This window comes from Babylonia areolata, chromosome 7 (assembly GCF_041734735.1).
Source record: "Babylonia areolata isolate BAREFJ2019XMU chromosome 7, ASM4173473v1, whole genome shotgun sequence".
Lineage (NCBI taxonomy): Eukaryota > Metazoa > Mollusca > Gastropoda > Neogastropoda > Buccinidae > Babylonia > Babylonia areolata.
In genome coordinates, this window is record NC_134882.1 from 13,394,229 (window position 1) to 13,408,940 (window position 14,712).

The 14,712-nt window shown below is 42.2% G+C and overlaps 2 protein-coding genes across 5 annotated transcripts in view; one reads left to right on the forward strand and one right to left on the reverse strand.

The window, feature by feature from the left end:
* The window catches only part of LOC143283727 (sorting nexin-25-like), a 31,443-nt gene extending 22,300 nt beyond the window's left edge, over positions 1-9,143 (forward strand). For all 3 annotated transcript variants that reach the window (XM_076590005.1, XM_076590004.1, XM_076590006.1), the window contains exons 18-23: positions 258-388; positions 1,436-1,495; positions 1,954-2,100; positions 2,980-3,161; positions 5,776-5,876; positions 7,865-9,143. In XM_076590005.1, the coding sequence (XP_076446120.1) occupies positions 258-388; positions 1,436-1,495; positions 1,954-2,100; positions 2,980-3,161; positions 5,776-5,876; positions 7,865-7,969 (726 nt within the window). In that variant the 3' untranslated portion in view covers positions 7,970-9,143. The remainder of the gene's footprint in view (positions 1-257; positions 389-1,435; positions 1,496-1,953; positions 2,101-2,979; positions 3,162-5,775; positions 5,877-7,864) is intronic.
* A 1,619-nt stretch (positions 9,144-10,762) lies between these two features.
* The window catches only part of LOC143284158 (transmembrane protein 272-like), a 14,330-nt gene continuing 10,380 nt past the window's right edge, over positions 10,763-14,712 (reverse strand). For both annotated transcript variants that reach the window (XM_076590819.1, XM_076590818.1), the window contains exon 5: positions 10,763-12,582. In XM_076590819.1, coding sequence (XP_076446934.1) covers positions 12,297-12,582 — 286 coding nt within the window. In that variant the 3' untranslated portion in view covers positions 10,763-12,296. The remainder of the gene's footprint in view (positions 12,583-14,712) is intronic.

Here is a 14,712-nt window from a genome sequence, read left to right on the forward strand (position 1 = left end):
CCTGAATGTTCCCCAGGGTTCACCAAAGTGATTTCTCTTTAATCAGTGCTGGGGTATGTTTGATATAAGGCACAAACTTCTGGGGTGTGTTTGATATCAGGCTCTAACATGTCAGTGCTGGAGCGTGTTTGATATCAGGTACAAACATTTCACTGCTGGGGTGCACACACACACACACACACACACACACACACACACACACACACACACACATCCACACATGGACACAGAGGTGATTTGTGTTTGATGTGTCATAGGCGGTGATGCAAGACGATAAGATGATCCACAGTGAGACGCTGTACGCTTTCTTCGCTCCCAGTCCACAGTTCCTGCACCAGCCCAGCACGCAGCGACGCAACAAGTTCTCTGTCTCCCTCCTCAAGCGCACGTCAGTAAACTCAGATAATTACAGACCGCATATTCTACTTCTTCTTCTTCTGTGTTCTTTTTTTCTTTTTTTTTTCTTCTTTTTTTTTCTCAAGGCCTGACTGAGCGCATTGGGTTATGCTGCTGGTCAGGCATCTGCTTGGCAGATGTGGTGTAGCGTATATGGACTTGTCCGAACGCAGTGACGCCTCCTTGAGCTGCTGAAACTGAAACTGTGTTTGTGGGCTGCAGCTCTCGCGTTCACTTGTACGTGCGAGTGGGCCTTTACATGTGTGACCGTTTCTTAACCCTCCATGTAGGCAGCCATTTTCCATTTTCAGGGTTGTGCATGCTAGGTATGTTCTTTTTCCTCGATTCACCGAATGCAGACATGGTTTACAAATTCTTAAATGTGAATATTTGATATTCTGGATGCATATACACACAAAGAAGGTTCAGGCGATAGCAGGTCTGTACATATGTTGACCTGGGAGATCAGAAGAATCTCTACCTTTAACATAACAGGGGTGCCGAGACTGGGGATAGAACTCGGGAAACAACACTGTCACCATTCAGCCGCTGTACCCATCAGAGAACACATATAAATGATATCCTCTTCCTTTCCAAACTTATAGGCCATATGGATAATTTCCTCTTCTTTAAAAAAACGTCAGGCACATTGCCCTTGTCCTTGAAAACGTTGGGTACATATTGATGATTCCCTCCCTTTAGGTCATATATATGATACCCTCTTTGAAAACTGTAGTACATAATACCATTTTCCAACAAGACCCTTTTTCTTCAAAAAAAAAATTGGAACAGTGAGGAGAATAATGCCTCAGTCTGTATGGAGATACCATCACAACCTTCCTAAAAGTAAGACAGACTGGATTTGACAGTATGTATGACAATTTCAGTGCACTGATATCTCACCTAGGTTGTGCCTAAGGTAAAAAAAAACAACCCCACTTACCCAAAAGCCTGAAATGTGTGTACATTTTTGTTCTTGTCTGATTTGCTCATTTGGTGAATAAATTCACTGTGGAGCTGTTTTGGTTCTTTGTTTCAGATTGCCCAGTCTGCGGCCAGAAACAGACGAAGATGATTTCTTGTTCTTCAGTGAGGACAGGTAAGAACCATAACTGTGCACAGAACAGATGAAAGTTTCCTATATACCAAGTGAAAGGTTAATATCAATAAAATCCTGCTTGTGTATTAGGTGTGATAAATACCGGAAAACTGCATTTTCTATATTTGAATCACCTGGTAAAGAATATGTTGGACAAAGAAGCAGACAAGGAAGTGTTTTGTTTCAGAAGTGAGTTCATCGTTTTGTTATACGGCCATTTTATTCAGGAGCTATTTTTACAAATTTCAGTTTTCATTTCCTATACCAGTGTCCCAGTATACCACAATGATGGAGAAAATATCAGGATTACAGCAGTTCAAGTAAACACATCTTCTGGTATTTCTCCCCCCCACCCACCTTCCACAAAGTCAATAAAGAATAATGCACCAAATGAATTTGTTTGGAAAGTGGTTTTCACAGTGACTCCTCCTAGAGTGATGCCAGCGTGTGCATTTCAGTGGGAAGGATGATCGAACCCATGACTCCATTGCCAAGCCGCTGTATGGCCTGCTGGGTGAGGTGTTTGAGCTGCGGGGAATGTTCAAGTGGGTGCGACGGAGCTTCATGACCTTTGTCGAGCTGACCTTTGGCAGCAACATCAACAGGTGGGTTTGGAGCTTGGAAAATGACATCTTCAAAATGTTTGTGTGCTCAGATGCACAGAGGTAAATTTGCATTCACACACACACACACACACACACACACACACACACACACACACATACACACACACACACGTGTGAGTGTAGTACTCGAGTGCACAGATACACATATTTGCATCCGAGTACACAAGTACATGCACACATTCATAATGCTACAAGCACCCATACAGGCTTGCAACACAAACACGCAACTACATGTGCACTTGTACAAACACACACATCCATTACAAACACACACTCTTGCAGATGTTGGCATTATCAAATATACACTTGTATACTCCCATGCACAGACATACATGTTTGCACATGAATACACTTTTCTTGTATTCTGTACAAGTACAGACACAGGCTTGCAACAAATTTACACACCACACAGACAAAGCATGCAGTCATGGATTCACACACAAGTTTCAATTATCCTTTCACTCCTATTGGAGTATGGAGGATTACTGCAAAATAATCTTTTCATTCCCAGAACAAACACTTCCAAATACACAACAATGTCACATTAAAGTTGAGAAAACACAAATGTCTTTTAACTCCAAAAGTATAGCTAGGCAACATTTGCAAATCTAAGCATCTTTCTTACAGCTAAAGTGACTTTTTTGCCTCCTTTGAGCATATTACAAAAATTAAAAACCGATTTTGGAGACAAATATTTTTTAGGAACATATCTATTTCGTAACTGATCATAATTGAGACACACACACACACACACACACACACACACACATACACACACGCACACAGAGAGACTGCCAGCACCACCAGAACAAAGCCGACAAGTAAACAGTCGCATACTGTGTGTGTGTGCGTGCACAGACAGCTGAGAGAGATGGTGAAGTGGACGTACTCGGAGCAGATGTTGCTGTTCTACATCCGCACCTTCAAGGAGTCCATGTGGCCTGGTGGAAAGCTGGCCGACGCCTTTCCCCCCAGGTCTGACTCCCTCAAGCTGGAGACCAGGATGGCTGCCAAGACCAAACTGCTTCAGAACATTCCTGGTCAGTGGGCACTATCACACTGGTCAATGCATAAATCTATAATGAATAATCATTCATCGTGTTTTTGTTTTTTCTCAAACATAGCTTGGAGCACTTTACATGTACAAAAACCATTAAAACTTTAACTCACTCAGTACGGCCAGTCCACTCTTCTCCTCTACACAGACCCCTCGGATGTCCAGTGGGTGTCTGAATGACCCAACCTTTAGCTTCCGTCGTCAGTATTGTGGTATTCTTTGTCAACATTCACCTCTTCAGTGTAAGAGCCTTCTGCTTGCAATATTTTGATGATGGTAATTGGGGTGAAACGCTGTTGACGTCATCCCTTTCGCCGTTCGTGTGGAGAGAGTTAACAGTTTTTTCAGGTTCAGTTTCTCAAGGAGGCGTCAAATCCATACACGCTACACCACATCTGCTAGGCAGTGTTACCCAAAGCGCTCAGTCAGGCTTCAGTGCATGCGTTATGTTTGTGTACCTATCAGAATGGATTGCTTCCACAGAATTTTGCCAGAGGACAACACTCTTGTTGCCATGGGTTCTTTTTCGGTGCACCAAGTGCGTGCTGCGCACGGAACCTTGGTTTATCTTCTCGTCCTGATGACTGGACAGTCAGTCTGATTTTCCAGTCAAACTTAGGAGAAAGAACAGGAGCGGGATTTGAACCCACACCTTCAGAGTCTGTATTGGCAACAGTGATGATAAACAAGCAAATAAATGTAAAAAAACCAAAAAAAACAAACAAAAAAAACCCAACCCTTTTTCACTCATACCCCCTCCTCCCCCCTCACCCACCACAGTTCTTCTTTTTTATTTATTTTATTTATTTATTTATTTTATTTTCATTATTATTATTATTATTTCTTTAAAAAAAATTATTTATTTATTTATTTTATTTTATTTTTTCATCTTTTAAAATTTTATTATTATTATTATTGTTATTATTTTTTATTTATTTATTTATTTATTATATATATATATATATATATATATATATATATATATATATATATATTCCCTCAAAGCCGGACAAAGCGCGTTGGGTTACGCTGCTGGTCAGGCATCTGCTTGGCAGATGTGGTGTAGCATATCTGGATTTGTCCGAACGCAGTGACGCCTCCTTGAGCTACTGAAACTGAAACTGAAACTGTATTGGCAGATGAACATCTTAACCGTTCTGCCACCTCCCTCTGTAAACAGCCAAATTATATATCAGTTCACGCTCCGGGAGCAGGAATAACGACACCACTCTTTCAACTCGCTTACATACATACATCACGCAAGCACATACTCATGCAGTCTCACGCTTGTACACAGAAGGAAAGTATGGATGAAAAAGAAAAAACGGTTTGGAACTATGGGGACTATGGGGATTAAAATAGACAAGTATAATAGATGGGTCTTGAGATTTGAAATAAGCTGTGGAAGTGGAGTGTCTAATTTTAACAAGAACGATATTCTGGATGGTTGGACCCTGAAAGGAAAAGGTTGGCTGACTGAGGGATTTTATTCTTCTGTGTGGTAGTTTCTGAATGGTTCAGGTGTTGTTTCCTGGTCGTGGGTGGGTCAGGCTTGTTCAGCTAAACTTTTGGTATACTTTAGTTAAAGTATGATAGTTGATTAGACAGGCACAATAGCCGAGTGGTTAAAGCGTTGGACTGTCAATCTGAGGGTCCCGGGTTTGAATCACGGTGATGGCGCCTGGTGGGTAAAGGGTGGAGATTTTACTATCTCCCAGGTCAACATATGTGCAGACCTGCTAGTGCCTGAACCCCCTTCGTGTGTATATGCAAGCAGAAGATCAAATACGCACGTTAAAGATCCTGTAATCCATGTCAGCGTTCGGTGGGTTATGGAAACAAGAACATACCCAGCATGCACACCCTCGAAAACGGAGTATGGCTGCCTACATGGCGGGGTAAAAGCGGTCATATACGTAAAAGCCCACTCGTGTGCATACGAGTGAACGTGGGAGTTGCAGCCCACGAACGCAGAAGAAGATAGTTGATTAAAAAGCTCTGATTGCAGGACACCTAATGCCTGTTGATTCCCTTTCAGTTGAGTTATTGTTTGTAAGACCACAAGTCAAATGGAAGGCTTGAAATTTTGTTTTGTCTTTTCTCTGAAGTTTGATAATTTTCAGAGTTTCTTTTACCCCTCATTTTGATTAATAAAATTGGGTTGACAGAGTTACTTAACGTGAGTACTTACACGTGCTTGTGTACATGTGTGTGTGCGTGTGTGTGTGTGTGAGTGGGTGTGCATATTTTTATGTGTGTGTGTGTGTGTGTGTGCATGTATATATGAGTGTGTGTCTCAAGTTTGTGTGTGTGCTTGTGCATGTGTGTGCATGTGCGTGTGTGTGTGTGTGTGTGCGTGTGTGTGTGTGTGTGCGTGCGTGTGTGCGTGTGCGTGCGTGCGTGCGTGCGTGTGTGTATGTGTGTGTGTGCGTGTGTGCGTGAGTGTGTGTGTGTTTGTATGTGTGTGTGTGTTTGTGTGTGTGTGTGTGTGTATGTGTGTGCGTGAGTATGCGTGTGTGCGTGAGTGTGTGTGTGTGTGCGTGTGTGTATGTGTGTGCGTGAGTGTGTGTGTATGTGTGTGTGTGTGTGTGAGACAGACGCCCTGAAGAACCTGGTGGGGGAGGACAATGCCCGGCGTGGGACCATCAAAGTGTTTGAAGTGCTGCAGAACAAAACCCTCAACAAACACCTCATCTATGTGAGCAAACACTCTCGCTCTCTGTCTGTCTGTCTGTCTCTGTCAGTCTGCCTGTCTCTTTCTCTTTGTGCCTCATTCCCAGCTTGGTTTTCCTTTTTCTTCTGTTCATCTGTGTAAGCAACACTGTCTTGCTCTCTGTCTCCCCTTTTTCACTCATACCCCCCACGCCCCCTCACCCTCCACAGTTCTTCCTTTTCATATTGTTGGTCTATTTTATCAGTGCTCGAGTTCTTGTTCTCTCTCTCTCTCTCTCTCTCTCTCTCTCTCTCTCTCTCTTCCTTCTTGTGTCATTTTCCCACTCTCTGTTTTTTGTTGTTGTCTTTTTGCTATGAATGTGAGCAAGGTCTTCTCTTAAATGTTTATTTCTTTTGATAAGAAAAAAAAAAATTTTCTTAATTTTTGTTCTTTTCTTTCATGTTTCTAGTTTTATTCTTTTGAATCTTTGCACAGCTCATCTTTTCCCTGCATTATATGTAGTTTTCCCTTTGTCAACTAATCTGGTGTCTGTGTCAGCCCTGAGATGGCCTAAATGGTCGGCTGGGCTCTAAACAACATGAATTGAATTGGTGTCTGTGTGGACATCTGTTCATTCATCTGTTCGTCCCTCTTGTGCGTCTACTTTTCTGTTCTCATCTTGAGTTTCATATTTGTATTTGTATTTTTTTTTTTATCACAACAGATTTCTTTGTGTGAAATTCGGGCTGCTCTCCCCTGGGAGAGCGCGTCGCTACACTACAGCACCACCCTTTTTTTTTTGTATTTTTTCCTGCGTGCAGTTTTATTTGTTTTTCCTATCGAAGTGGATTTTTCTACATAATTTTGCCAGGAACAACACTTTTGTTGCCTTTTGTTCTTTTACGTGAACTAAGTGCATGCTGCACACGGGACCTTGGTTTATCGTCTCATCTGAATGACTAGCATCCAGACCACCACTCCAGGTCTAGTGGAGGGGGAGAAAATATCGGCGGTTGAGCCGTGATTCAAACCAGTGGGCTCAGATTCTGTCGCTTCCGAGGCGGACGCGTTACCTCTAGGCCATCACTCCACTCGTGTGTTTGATTGTCTTAGTTGTTAACTCCTGTCATGCATCTTCTACTTTTCTATTCTCATCTTGAGTTTCATGTGTTTGATTGTCTTGGGTGTTAACTCCTGTCATGCATCTTCTACTGTTCTTTTCTCATCTTGAGTTTCATGTGTTTGATCGTCTTGGGTGTTAACTCTTGTCATGCATCTTCTACTTTTCTATTCTCATCTTGAGTTTCATGTGTTTGATTGTCTTAGTTGTTAACTCCTGTCATGCATCTTCTACTTTTCTATTCTCATCTTGAGTTTCATGTGTTTGATTGTCTTGGGTGTTAACTCCTGTCATGCATCTTCTACTTTTCTATTCTCATCTTGAGTTTCATGTGTTTGATTGTCTTGGGTGTTAACTCCTGTCATGCATCTACTTTTCTCATTTTGAGCTTCATGTGTTTGATTGTCTTAGTTGTTAACTCCTGTCATGCATCTACTTTTCTGTTCTCATCATGAGTTTCATGTGTTTGATTGTCTTGGGTGTTAACTCCTGTCATGCATCTTCTACTTTTCTATTCTCATCTTGAGCTGCATGTGTTTGATTGTCTTAATTGTTAACTCATGTCATGCATCTACTTTTCTCATCTTGAGCTGCATGTGTTTGATTGTCTTGGGTGTTAACTCCTGTCATGCATCTTCTACTGTTCTTTTCTCATCTTGAGCTGCATGTGTTTGATTGTCTTGGGTGTTAACTCTTGTCATGCATCTACTTTTCTCATTTTGAGCTTCATGTGTTTGATTGTCAACTCCTGTCTGTTGTGGCTGTGGAGAGGGCACTGATTTGACATCAAGAATATCACAGCTCTAAGGTAACAACTTGAAGATTATAGACTAAACTGATTTGACATTTAGAATAATGTACACTACTGCTGTAAAGTGACTTGGAAGATTTTGAGAGCGCTCTTTTTCTTCAGAATCTTCTGGAAATCTTCCTTATGGAGCTGTGCCCAGAACTGAAGAAGACTCGACAGACACTGAAGGAAACCCTGCAGCAACAAGCCACTCAGATGGTGCCATAGTTCAGAGACTGCAAGGGAGGGACAGAGCCAAGGAGGGAGACACCCACGCTGTGATTCCATCATGTTCAGCTGTTGATCTCTGAATCGTGTGATTGTGATTATTCATAAAGACAATGCACTGTTCTCTCTCTCTCTCTCTCTGTGTGTGTGTGTGTGTGTGTGTGTGTGTGTAGACATAGTTTTATACAGAAAGGAAAACATGAAATACTGTGGACATTGATGTCCGATTTTTTGACTGATGTTTGCCACTTTGTACGCTTTAAGAATAGCAAACAGTAGATAAATGAAAGTATATTTACATTTATTCCTAAATGTTTCAAAGAATGTTAGAAAGGCACTTTTTTTAAAGGCTGCTGGTCAAAAACCAATTTTAATCAAGAGGGATCTACAGAATTTTAGATTGATGTGTGTAGCTGGATTTATAATGTAAATATATTTTATTATAAACTGTGGGATGCTGATATTGATGTGTCAGTTCTTTGCACTGATCAAAGAATATAATTTATGAAATATGTATAATTCAGAAAAAAAAACAAGGGATTTCCTGCTATGTCTAATCTGTGTGTTGATAGATAGAATTTAAGAAAAAAATATTTAAAGAAAAACAAGTTTTTGCTGTTTTTGTTGAAGAAAGAAAACGAAGGTTGCACACGATGAATAATGGTAAACCATGTTTCCAACCTGTGAAAATGTGGATGGCAAGATGAAGAATTGTATGGCTATAAAACCCCTAAGTCACCTTAGACATGATCACGTGAGGGTCCACATCCAGTGAATTTGTGAATAAGAAAAGATTTGATACAAATGTGTAAAGGGAAAACAGCGAGCAAGGAAAATAATGGCAGAAGAAACATGAATGTGGAATGGATCAGATCAGTTTAAATGACAAGTGGCTTTCTGTGTGAGATCCGTTTGCTCAGAAGGATGGGCTTCAGAACTGAGAATATTTTTATGTGATACAGATTGTGTAACTGTTGCATTTTGTGAAGTGAAGAATGAAACTTTGGGTTCAGCTGCACTAGTCATTTAGGTTTGGTTTGCCTGAAGATGTATTTAAATGAAAATGTAATAGTATTTGAAAGAAAGTATGTTTTGTGGTCATGAATTATATTTGTCTGTGATAGGAAACAGAAAATTGTAATATTGATGTAAAATATATCTGTAAAGAAATAAAGCAACAAATCATTATTACAAATATATTGTATTTCTGATTCCAAAAAGTAACGATACTGCAGATGCATTATGTGTGTGTGGGGGAATTACCAGAGGATTTATTTCAGTGTTGTGTCTTGTCTGTTTCGTACACTCTCGCTGGAGGATGCTGTGCTCTAGTGGCATAAAGATGTTTGAAAACAAGAGAATGCTGGCCATTAAGGAGAAGCGTGAGCGAAGGAAGCAGGGCTCAACTTCTGGAGATGTTTTCCCTTGCAACACCTGTGGGAAGTGCTGCACATCCAGAATCGGCCTCTTCTCCCATACGAGGACACACACCGACAGATAAGCCTGCCTGCCTACTCATCCGTCGGACCGACGGGAGACTCCATCACGCTCTTGCATCGTTTCCTATTTGTGGTTGTTTCTTCAGCTGTTGGGTTCCTCGCTGCTGTTTTCTGAGCACCCGTGATGCTTTCTGACTGCTCCATATTTCTCTGCTCACTTTGGCTCCAGCATAGTTCTTTACTCACACTAGGAGGTAGGTGGCAGAGTGGATAAGATGTTCATCTGCCAATACAGTTGTCCATGAGGGTGTGGGTTCGATTCCTCATCTTGCTCTTTCTCCCAAGTTTGAATGGAAAATGAAACTGAGCATCTATTCACTTGGATGAGACAAACTGAGGTCCTGTGTGCAGGACGCACTTGGTGCACTGAAAAAGAACACATGGCAACAAGAAAAGCGTCGTCCTCTGGAAAAATTCTGTGGACGAAATCTACTCTGATTGGTACACAAATATACATGCCTGTGCTCAAGGTCTGACTTGCATGTTAGGTTATGCTGCTGTCCAGCATCTGTCTTGCTGATGTGGTGTTGCATGTATGGATTTATCTGAACACAGAGACACCTCCTTGAGAAACTGAAACTGGCAGTACTTGTTTTCAATTTCAAAATGACTGATTGACTGTAAGCAAGTTTCCTGCCACATAGAATTGACTTATCAATTATCTCCCAGGTGACTGTTTTTAGCAGTGGAGACATTCCAACAGGTGTTCAGTGTGACCCCTATATGATGGAGTCTCCCGTCGGTCCGACAGATGAGTAGGCAGGCAGGCTTATCTGTCGGTGTGTGTCCTCATATGGGAGAAGAGGCCGATTCTGGATGCGCAGCACTTCCCACAGGTGTTGCAAGGGAAAACATCTCCAGAAGTTGAGCCCTGCTTCCTTCGTTCACGCTTCTTCTTATGGCCAGCGTTATCTTGTTTTCAAACGTCTTTATGCCACTAGAGCACAGCATCCTGCCTGACCAGCACAGGTGACTTTTTTTTAGTGAGGAGGAGTTGTGCAGTCCGTTCCCCTACTCTCTCACCTACCGACGCTCACAGTCCCACAGGTGCAGATACTGCCACGTGTAGGACGGCCTCGGCAGGTGCAGGTTTTTTCTTCGGAGCTCCGTCTCCTAGAGGGACTTCCAGCCAAGGATAAGAGCTCCCCCTGCCCTTTAGTCATCCTCTTCCGCCTTCACAGCTGTTGGGAAAGGTTTCCTCCTCCGCCTGGTCCGTCGTTGGGAGACTTCACATGCGGCAGGTAGTACATGTACTGGGTTACATGGTACCAGTAGCAAGGGCTATGCCCCTAACCTGACCTACCTATATAAAACATGTATAATATCCTGTCTACCCATCTGATATCCTGTACCCTGTTAACTCATTCTGACCTACACCCAAGCATCGCCTGGGATCCATTGCATACATTTGTTACACCTACACCAGAGAAATGCTTTTGTATCAAATCCTTTTAAGTCAAACTGGTTGTTCAACGTTTAAACTGGTATGAAGCAAGGAAATGACACGACTCTTGATGAACTTCCTGGAGATTTCCAGATGGAACTTTGAGCACAGCTCTGTAATTTTCAAGCAAGTTTTGCTCATGATCTTGGCTAGAAAATCATATTTCACAACTCAACAAGTAATAAACAGACTGTTCCAATATGGAGACAGCGATTTTGATCCTCACAATGATACTTAGAATGAATTCTTACATGTTGTTGAATACACCTGCTGCCCTGCAAACTCGTTTTGAGTATTTAAGTCATCTGTTTTTCTAGATCTGCAACCTCGCAAGCAGGGAAGGTTGCACAGCAGTTGCAGTGCAGAAAGAGTTCAGGGGCAGAGTCCAACAACCAAACAAACCGATTTTGAAAACCTTGCATTACTGCTTATTATGATTGCCTCTGTGTATTTCAAAGTCTGACAAAGATGCATTCACACAGCAGCAACACAAACAGAGTAGCTTTGCTTTGTGAGTCAAAAGAAACTCATACTTTTCACAGAGGCAAATACTTCTTTTTGTACTTTGCGGTTCAAAACCTTGATACATTTGTATTGAAAATAGGTCTTTGTTGAACACAAGACGTAGCTGTTATAAGAAGCAGCTGTACACATCATCATCAATCCTGAACAGCAACTCTGTTACAACTTTAAAGCACCAGCACACAATCCCATCTACCCTGATAGGAACCAGAGTTTAACAACTATTGCATAATCCAATTTGAGTGTTTTTTCCATTGGGGATACTTTGAGAACATTATAGTGTACTGTTTTTGTTTTTCAACAGAAAAGATGAAAATAATGGCAAACATAAGATACATGCATAAAAAATAATGCTTCAGGTATGATTGAACTGGTGCAGGAACCACACAGAGCAGCTCCAAATGTTTTGGTTAAAAGAGGTCTGTCTTGGAAATATGTTCTTGGCTGGAAATCGTTTTGTTTCATCCTGGTTCAAATAGGTGAATTGATAATCATAATATTATTTGCCAGCTACAGTTTCAGAGAATGAGAGCATGAGGGAGAGATGAGAAAACGACAGAAGACAAGAGCGTGCATTTCTTGAACAGTCAAGATGATATCTGATGTTAAGTATACTAAAAAGATATTCACTGAACTTTTCCATGTTGAACCACTGCAGTGGAAAACGAGTTATTGTCGCCGACTATGTCGCTTACTGTACCAGCTCCCCAAAGGATTTGATCTGTTTTGACAAAGGTTCATCCCCAAACCGACGGAATTTGATTAACAAAGGAACCAGTCATTTTCCCCTTTCGTGTTCCAGTCCTTCTTCACAAGGACAAAACAAAAACATATAACTATTCAAAACCTGCGGACACAGCCCTCACTGTTCAAAAATAGCCGTGTATTTATAACACAGGGCGAGAACAGCACTCAGCAGCAGGCCCAGCAAGAGCAGAACGCCAGTGGCGATGATTTCCACCACAGCACAGAGGTAGACGGAGCGGCCGCAGTAGAAGTTGGGTCGGTGCAGGCTGGCGTGGTAGGGAGGCAGCCACAGGCTGAAGACCCAGTAGGCGCCCACCAGGTGCCAGGCCAGCAGGAAGGCCGAGAGAATCCAGTCCATCATCAGGAAGGTGCGGGACGTGAACACCAGCTCTGTCTCCGAACTGAAGGCAAACACGGGTCAAACGTCTGTCAACTAAGATACACCAGGTCTTTCTCGGAACTGGAGGCAAACACAAGTCTCATGTCTGTCAACTAAGATACACCAGCTCTGTCTCGGAACTGGAGGCACACACAAGTCTCATGTCTGTCAACTGAGATACACCAGGTCTTTCTCGGAACTGGAGGCACACACAAGTCTCATGTCTGTCAACTGAGATACACCAGCTCTGTCTCGGAACTGGAGGCACACACAAGTCTCATGTCTGTCAACTAAGATACACCAGCTCTGTCTCGGAACTGAAGGCAAACACAGTGTACTCATGTCTGTTAACTAAGGTACACCAGGCTAAGGTACACAATGTCATATCTATCAACTTAGATATACAAGTTCTGTCTTGTAACTGAAGGCAAACACAGGTCTCATGTCTGTCAACTTAGACCAGTTCTGTCTCGGAACTGAAGGCAAACACAGGTCTCATGTCTGTCAACTAAGATACACCAGCTCTGTCTCGGAACTGAAGGCAAACACATGTCTCATGTCTGTCAACTAAGATACACCAGCTCTGTCTCGGAACTGAAGGCAAACACAGTGTCCTCATGTCTGTCAACTAAGATACACCAGCTCTGTCTCGGAACTGGAGGCACACACAAGTCTCATGTCTGTCAACTAAGATACACCAGGTCTTTCTCGGAACTGAAGGCAAACACAATGTCATATCTATCAACTTAGATATACAAGTTCTGTCTTGTAACTGAAGGCAAACACAGGTCTCATGTCTGTCAACTTAGACCAGTTCTGTCTCGGAACTGAAGGCAAACACAGGTCTCATGTCTGTCAACTAAGGTACACCAGCTCTGTCTCGGAACTGAAGGCAAACACAGGTCTCATGTCTGTCAACTAAGATACACCAGCTCTGTCTCATAAATACTGATTCTTATTCTTCTTGCTTATAGTCCAGCCGACCACTTAGGGCTAGGACTATCAAACCATACACAGGCTCAAATGCGTCAACACAAAACTGTCACATCTACGAACAAACACCACTAAAATAAAGCCACAAAACACAGTTTATGACACAGTATCCCAACCATTTAGCTCAGGACAAATAAGACTAGGCCATGCTGAGGAAGCCAGCCATTCCGCTTAATTTATCATCCCCAGACTACAAAAAATCGTTAAAAAAGAGAAAAATAACAATACTTCAAAGCCAAACAAAAAAACAAAAAACAAACAAACAAAATAATAAAAATGCCATAAAGAAAGGCAAATAACACTGCAGAATGGGCAGCTAGTGCCCATCCCAGTGTTTACATTTCACTACTTAATCGCCAGAGCAAAACAGCACAGATAGTACATCATTGACTACGGAAAAGAGAAAAACGTGTCAAGGCTTGCTTGAAAAAAGAAAGGGGAATGGACCGGGAATCCAGAAAAAAGGAGACAACAGTGAAGAAAGAAAAAAAAAAAAGAAGGCAGAAACAAAGAAAGTGATAGAAAAGAGAAATTTTATAGCACAAAATTTCCGGAAGGCGGGGATGTTATTTATACTGAAAGACCCCACTGAGCATCCCACAGGGGCAACTCTGTCTCTGAACTGAAGGCAAACACACACACACACACACACACACACACACACACACAGAGTATCTTTCCCCACCACACACACACACACACATGCGCACACACACATACACACACATCATTCTTTACCCTCTGCCCAATACCGTTCCTACCACCACGCTCCGCCCTCCACCCCCACACCCCACGCCACCTTCACCCTCCCTTTTTTTTCTTCATTTTTTTTTTTCGTCTAATATCACTTAAAGTGGAAGACGTTAAACTGAAGACTACAACTACTACTACACACACACACATCTCATGTCCGTCAACAAAGATGATGATGATGGTGATATGGATACTTATATTGTGCCTATCAGAGACCAAGTTCTAAGCGCGTTACAAACACAGAGTCATTTGCGTAGCAGGCTGCCTACCTGGGTAGAGATGACTGAGAGTTGCATGTGGGCGCTCATCATTCATTTCCTATGCCATTTATCAGGTTTCAAACACACACACACACACACACACACACACACACACACACACACACACACACACACACACAGAGACT